The 8,015-nt window shown below is 38.4% G+C and overlaps 1 protein-coding gene across 1 annotated transcript; it reads left to right on the top strand.

Moving 5' to 3' along the window:
• The first annotated feature begins 6,432 nt into the window (after window positions 1-6,432).
• LOC128872334 (apoptosis regulatory protein Siva-like) lies at window positions 6,433-7,475 on the top strand. The gene is made up of 4 exons (XM_054114930.1): window positions 6,433-6,681; window positions 6,745-6,938; window positions 7,097-7,254; window positions 7,329-7,475. Exons 1-4 carry the CDS (start codon window positions 6,564-6,566, stop codon window positions 7,372-7,374), a joined length of 516 nt encoding a protein of 171 aa, XP_053970905.1. The 5' UTR covers window positions 6,433-6,563; the 3' UTR covers window positions 7,375-7,475.
• The last annotated feature ends 540 nt before the right edge of the window (window positions 7,476-8,015 follow it).

Raw genomic sequence — 8,015 nt, 5'->3', positions numbered from 1 at the left:
TATTCCTTCGAATCAAAAGTTATAATGTCAAAGTCCCGGTGGTTCCCGGGTAGCTCTCGCTTTAGGTATATCTGTGCGTCGTATCGGACACGTTCCTAAATATGTACGTAACGCGTAAGAAATAACAACACAGCAGGAAGAGAGGGAGACGAATACGGTGTTCTCGACAAACGAACTCGGATCATTCTTTTTGTCGTAAAGTTTTATGGACAAAGATTCCGTTGCTCGTGTAATTTCGTTGTATAGCACAGGGTATAGAAAAAAGGAAACGACGGTTACGAGGACAAGTAACGAGACTTTTTTATGGACGAACGAATCAAAATTGTAGGGTAAGATTTGTTCGTACGAGGTTGTGCTTTCTAGTCGAAATAGTTGTTGGTTTCGTCGAGGAGACGTATTCTTAGTTGAGTATTTTTCGAGGATGTTATCGTGAATTGTTGCAAACGACGTTTGCTTCTTTTCGATCGGTTACGTTGCGTTTTTCTTGTCCGAGAGAATCGAAAACGACAAAGGGGATCGGTGGTTCGCGGTTCCCGTGCGTGGAGTCGAGTTTTCTCATCTCGACGAAATGAGATCGACGTATATACGAACGAATTAGATAGAAGAAAATGGTTAAGCCTGGCTCGATGAGCGATTAGAGTTACTCGTTTTTACGGACACGATATCTCGTATTTGTACTACAGCATTCCATTAAGAAGCTTGCAAGTAGAAAATATCAAGGCGCCGTAATCGGTGAACGGACGGCGTTTTTCCATGCGAAATAAAGGAAGAGAAAGAGATCGTTCGTTGCGTTTCGCATACGGCTTTGCGATACGCGAGAATCGCGAGACCGGAAGCTATTGCTTGGTTGCGCGAGAAATGGATAAAAGTCGGCGTGAAAATGACGAACGTAACAAAAGAAACGAGTTTAACGTTAAACGATCGAAACGAATCTTTAGTGCTGTATGCGACACACATACGTTACACAAAAACTCTAATTTATAAATTGAGAATAGGCGTAAGCTTGCGGTTATCTATTTACCGATTGCGGATAAACATAAAGCTACTCGTACGACGTAAGTAATGCGACATAATTATGGAAGTGGGGAAAGAGTCGAGAGGACGAAGAGGACGAAAGCGAGTGTGTGTGTGTGTGTGTGTGCGTGCGCATGTTTGCTGTGCGAAAGAGAAAAATTACCGGCCATACTAAGCTAGGATTTTATATCGTGCGAATTTAAGGGTGGGGAGAAATAAATTTTAAGTACTTCGATGAATACTCGAGTTAATGGATCACGATCCTCGAGCGTCAAACACCTCGGGATCATCTTCTTTCTCTCGTTTTTTTCCATTATAATTTATGCGCACGATTCGACTCGCGCGCATACGTCACACGTGTACAGCTCTGCGGACAATTGACGATTCTTGCTACCCCTCGCGCGTCAACGATTTATTTTTCGACTCGCTTTTACGCGACAGGTGACTCTGTGCCGACGCAAAACCACCCCACCTCTCAGCTATCGAGGAGAGCCGAACCTTCCTTGACCAACCAATTCGAACATTCTTTCGTCGTTCCCAAGTAACACGGCCTCGTTCTTGTTTATTACAAAACTTGGTCTTTCTTCTTTTCTTTTTTACACCGATAAAGCTATAATAAACAGCACCAGGGTACTAACCCGCGTCGTTAAGACACGATGAATTACAAGCTTGTTCGCTTTTCCGATACACGTTCCGTTCTACCCCGTGGAGGTAGCGTTACTTTAGGTGTAGGTTACGTCGCATATCAAACGGTCAAATCTGCGCGATATTCGCCAATCTCCCGAAAACTTTCTTAACTCGATTCGGTTAAAGGGGAGAAAAATGTTTGTAGAAGATTCCGTGTGCAGAGAGCACGTGTGCGCTTCACCTGACGAACAAAAACAAGTCTGCGAGCAGAAAGTTGGAGAATATCCCTTTGACTAGGCATAGAACCGTAGAAATTATACAGATCCCCGACACATCGTACCCTTAAGGCATTTAAGCTAGGCAGATAGAGGACATTTTTATACGATTTATAAGGCGATTTGCAATCGATTGATTTATCGCACGTTTACTTGTTGGCGTTCTGTTATGTACACTGACACGCGCACGGGCGAATTGTGCTTTCGAGCGTACATCGCGGCAGCCTTGCTCAAGAAATCCGATTAGCGGAATTAAAACGTTGCGCAATTTTAATACCGTTATTATGTCGAACATCGATCGATTCAACCGATTTTTCCCGTGCGACTCACGATAACCAAATACCAAATAACCAAAACTAAATCGTACTAAAAAGCCTAGACTGTAATAATAAGAGGAACACCTACACAGACCGCGAAAGCTTTCCCGCTGGATCTTTTGAGCGAGTTGCCGACAGGTATCCTAAGACGATCTCTCTTGTCGCTCGAAATCCAAAGTAATCGATACGACAAAGAGAACGCGATACTCGATGCTCGAAAGTTGCCCAAACGCGTCCATACATACACGTATACCGTTTCGGTTGACCATCAACCATTCCGTTCGCGAGAACAATGCTCGCTCGGATGCGCAACACCGATGCGTCTCTCTCCCCGAAACGAGGCTAATTACACTTGGGTAACGTTGTTTCTGCATTCTATGCACGAATCAACAAAATCTCTGCCAACTACTCGAGCTCGCCAACCGCTCCAATTAGCCGCAAACACCTCGCGTTCCGTAACGACATCACCCGCTTCGTCTTCAAAATCTTATCTTTAGCAACGGAAAATCCGTATCGAGTAGGCGACACTGTGATCGAAACGGTGATTCGCGTTGGCCGCGGGGTACGACGCTAGAATGTTTACCAAATTGTTATTTTTTTATAGAACAGCACGAAAACAGAACGTTAAAAAACTATACGAGATGCCTTTTCCAAGTATTCAGGTTACACTGTACGCGTCACCCTTCTAGTTTACGTTTCGTTACGTTATTTCAAACGATAGATTTATCGCTTTCGTTCGAATCACCGCCACCATCCGCACTCACCACCGTAAAGTCACGATTCGATCGTCCGATCTTCTAGTTTGACTGTTTCATTCGTTACCCGGTGGTAATGGGTTGAACCGCCTAGCCGATCTAAATGGATTCCGATGCAAACGCGAACTACTTAGCGTTTCTTAGTTTATACCCGGCAAAACATTATAATCTCTGAGATTACTTCAAAGTTTTCCAACGCAAAGCAATAAAGCAATAAAGAATAGTGCGAACAGAAAACAAGGTGCACGGGTATTCGTAAACGACCAGATAAAGTTAGCAGCCGAATTCAGCTTGATAATCAAGAAACTTGGACACGCAACCGTTACTCGATATGTCATTGCGTTCAATTGCTGTTCGAAAAAGGGAAGACACTTTTATCTAACAAGACCTCTTAACGCCGAATTATCGATACTTGTAGATCCACCAACGGAAACCCTACGATCACGGTTTTCTTTTCTTTTTCTTCGTACCTTGATCAAAGATTTCCAAATCGTAATGTACGGGAGGGATCCACGACTCACGAGTCGTTTCTCGTACGAGCGAGCGATTCCGAGTATCGATTATATGTGTTTCGTGTGAAATCTTTCACTATAAGCTTCAACGATAATCTGTGTGCACGAGAGACGCCGGTAAACGTCGCGATTCGTCTTCAAAGTTGCCCATTTATCGCTCGACGATAAATCATTTCAACAGCGTTTGAACGAGTTAACAAGTAACGCGATTGTTTTACCACTTTACGGTATTTCGAAATTCGATACCGCTGCGTATGAAAATTATACGCGAAACTCTTGATAAATTTCAATGTTTCGACGCGTTCAAAACCTTCGAGTGTTTTGACTTCGTCAACGTTATCGAAGATATCTTCCAAGATTTTCAAACATTTTTGTATCCGCCTAATATTCGTAATATATTTCGAGTCGTTATCGTGACTAAATTGTTTAGAAACTTGTAAGAAAGAAAATTGAATGCTCGTCGCCAATGGTAATGCGCGCATGATAATGTAAACCATTACCGGCCGAACGCTCGGTCGATCATAACGATCCCGGTCCACTCGAGTGAAACAGTTCATATCAAAGATACATAATCAATATTCTGATTAAAGGATCCCAGGCGTACAGCGATTCGATTTACCAGTTGTGCGTTGTATGTACCGAATATTTAGTAACGTCCATGACAACTGACAATAACGGCTGTGAGCCCGAAGATGTTCTTTTCTCCAAAGAATATTTCTCATTATACCAGTCCTGTACACGGGTGGAGCCTCCTATACGAGTTTGTCTCCCTCTACGTGCTGTACCGAGTTTGCATCGAGCCCATATGTATACAGCGTGATTCATTAAGAAACTGTCATTTGAAATATAACTCGTAGATCTGAACGTTTTACGAGAAAAATATATTACGAGACATTTATTTTGCTCCAATAACTTTGTGGTATACGAACGATACAAAAATTTGTTTTTAAAATTCAACGAATAACACAGAAACATTTTTATTAGACAGCTTTTAATGAATCAGTGTGTATAACGCAACACCAGATGTATAGTGCTCATATATGTATGTATATATGTACTATGATAACGTTACATACACAAAGCTTTGATTAAAATTATCGAAACCATTTCGCTCGACTTGCCCGAGCCAAATTCGATTTGCCTCAAATTTCTAGTGGAAACCGATTGTACGAATGTTTACACACAACGAAAACTGCAAAATACCTTGCCACATCTTCCAATATCATTCGATAGAAATATTAATCCGAAACTTGGTAACGCAAGAGCAAAGGCAATCAAATCTACGTTGTTGGAATTTCTTTTCGTGTTTTTCGCATTGATCGACAAATTTGTTCTATAATTTTCGTTTAATCGATTTCCACGTGAAATTTCGAGAGCAAAGGAAACGACGCTCTGCTCGATTGATGTTACCGGTGCATGCGTCTATACTGTTATAACATTCATTTAGGCACTTACCCTGTGCAGCCGAATACGATAATGTTACCAAACACGTGTCGCTTATTTTGTGAATAAAGAACACTTCCGATAAGAAAATGGTTGCGTCAATTCGGGTGTTACTAATTTTAAATCACTAAAACGAAGAAATTTCACAACGCGCGGAATGTTAGAAAAGGTAGACGAGCGGAAGAAGAATTCGAACGAACTACTACGCGAGTCACTTGGGCAATGTGGGCGATGGGCATTACGGCCGACTTCACGGAGCTGCGGTGGGGTACTCTCGCGCATGCGCGTTCAAAATGGCTGCCAAGTGTGTCCGCTATCCCCACCACTCCACTAAGAATAAGCGTCATGGACTTTCGGACCTGTACGCACTTTCCTCTATAAATTTATGAATTAAATGTTACTTTTTTTTTTTTTTTTTTTTTTCTTAAATCACATATCACTCGAACGACGTAACCATAAGACAAGCGAATCCCACCGAGCAGCTTTAAAAGTTAATTAAACAAAGCTCGATCGTGAAATCGACTGACAAGCAGATCTGGACGAATTGAAATTAAAATTTGAAAAAATGATTTCAAATGACATTTTTTGTCGTTTCTTTGTAATAATGCCATTTGAAATTCCATTTCGTTTCTTTGTCACTTGAATCGTATACAAAAATGTTTCGAATAAACGATATAACGATTAACTTCGAAAGTACCCAAGTCTGCTAATCTTAATTATGGCATTCCCGGTAAATCGTTCGTGAAAGTTTGATGATTATTTTGGCGGGTGTGGTGATTCGCGCAGAATTCAATGCACTTGCATCGATCTATTTTTTTACGAGGAAAAAAAAAACAAAGCATAATCGGACCTGTAAACCCTAATCCGCGTAGCATAAATGTTAGCATCTTTGTTCAAACGCATCATTCTATAACTGAAGAAAAAATCTTTTTTCGAATAACTTCGAATAAATATTATATTTGACAACTAATTGCTGCTAGTCATGATCATTTTCGTTTAATTATACTTTATCAAATTATTTCGATGATTCGATTGCCATTTGTATAGTTTACTTGTGAAGCAAGCTACAAATACAGTGTACAGTTATCGAACTAACGATTACTATTGGAATCTGTCACGCAATGGCTATGAATTATTCTGTATTATTATAAAATATATCGTTAGTTTTCAAGCAAACGAATAAAGATGAGGACAGTGGGGAGATAAAAATTGTAACATATTTGTTGATGGCCAATATCAAATATGTATAAAAGTAATAATAATGCAACATTAATAATAAACAAATATTACTAATTTCCTTGTAAACTTAATAATCCGGTTGGAATGTAAACACCTTTCCCATATAATTCATATATTGAACGTAATACTATAAATACCATTCTTTGGATTGATAATCTATTTACTAGGTAAACGAACGCGTAGCTGAAAATTTTTATGAATTTTTCTTTGATGTTTTTTTTTCCAACGAATGATATATATCCATGTTGATATATCATGTTGATGTATTCGTATGAATACCGTACGTTATCGTATCGAACTCGTCGAATGATAATTCCGCGAAAAGTTGGAGGTTTGTTTGAAATCGAGCTGTTAGCTTTGTAAATAGTGTAATTGTAAAGAATGCCGAAACGTCCGTGCATGTTCGAAGACGATTTACCCCCTCAACTAAAGGTACACGTAGGTCAAAAACAAGTCGACAATGGTGTTTGCCGAGAAGAACGAATGAAAACTGTTTACGGTACAGAGGTTATGATAATAAACGATACGAACGTTTTGTATTGCAACTTGGTTTTTCATACAGGCAGAACAATGGATTTATTAAAAGAGGGTGTCAAATCGCTGTCGCGTAAGTTAAACGAATCGATGGATATGAATCTTGACGATATACTTTCGTCAAAGGCATCGTCCTCTTGCAGAATCAAACAGGAACGTAATTCGAAACAAATGGTACTGAATAGTAATTTAGAATTATTGAAAACGGATAAAGCTATAAAAGTAAGTCGTCTACTTTTTTGATAATAGCATGTACTTTGTTTGAAACACCATGCATAAAAATGTCACCATTCCAAGTATTTGCTTATTTTGTTGCTTTTCATATCAAAACTTCATAATGCTATAAAAATAAGAAGTTTTAGTTTATATATTTTTTTAAGGATGTTCATCCAAAGTATGATCTTTGCGAATGCAACCGGGTGATAGATCAAAACACATTTTGCAAATGTTCTTATTGTGATCAAGTATTATGTAATTCTTGTCTGTTCGAATGTGTCAGTTGTTTGCAGTTATTTTGTCAAAACTGTTCCTTGCCTGTGTAAGTTACTATATATATTTATTATTTATTACATCTGAAAGTATCAAGGTTTCATTCTTTTTCTTTAATTACAGGTATGATTACGAAGAGCAAAAGAAGTGCCTTAATTGTTACAAATAAAGCTAAAATATTTTATAAAATCTCCTTGTATCCTGTATTTATATTAAGTTTTTGTATTATATAAATGATTTTGCTACTTTAAATAAAGAAACTGAAATTGCAAGTTTTATACTAATTGGCAGATACACATCATACCCTTTATACAAAATAGAGGAATTTTTTTCAAGTTTATGTATTTTTACTTGTTTATTTCACGCTTCTGTAAAAAACTGGATTCTTTTTTAAAAATTTAGTTAAAACATCTTTTTAAATGTTTACGAATAACCGATTTTGCTCAAAACTTCACAACATCCCGGATAAATAGAAGGTTTAGCTTTGATCACATTACAGACGTCACACGATATTTAAAGCGTAATTGTTTAATCCTAGAACGTATTTTTTTTTCGTTCCCGAACGTCTATATAGATCGAAAAGTAAAAACTAATAGATGGCCGATCTTATATCCGCCGATCTAATTCCACGGAAAACGTATAATTCAGCTAACTGCGTGGCATAAAACATCATAATTTCGATGAATTTATAATAATCTAAAAAAAACAATAATAATTTTCGATACATCATGAGAAATTATTTTTATCAAATAATTTATCACTATAAATGAATAAAGGGATCGCAGCGGTCTCTTTAAACCATAGATACCT

This window comes from Hylaeus volcanicus, chromosome 2 (assembly GCF_026283585.1).
Source record: "Hylaeus volcanicus isolate JK05 chromosome 2, UHH_iyHylVolc1.0_haploid, whole genome shotgun sequence".
Classification (NCBI taxonomy): domain Eukaryota; kingdom Metazoa; phylum Arthropoda; class Insecta; order Hymenoptera; family Colletidae; genus Hylaeus; species Hylaeus volcanicus.
Note: the sequence above shows the minus strand (reverse complement) of the source record. Positions and strands in the feature narration are given on the sequence as shown.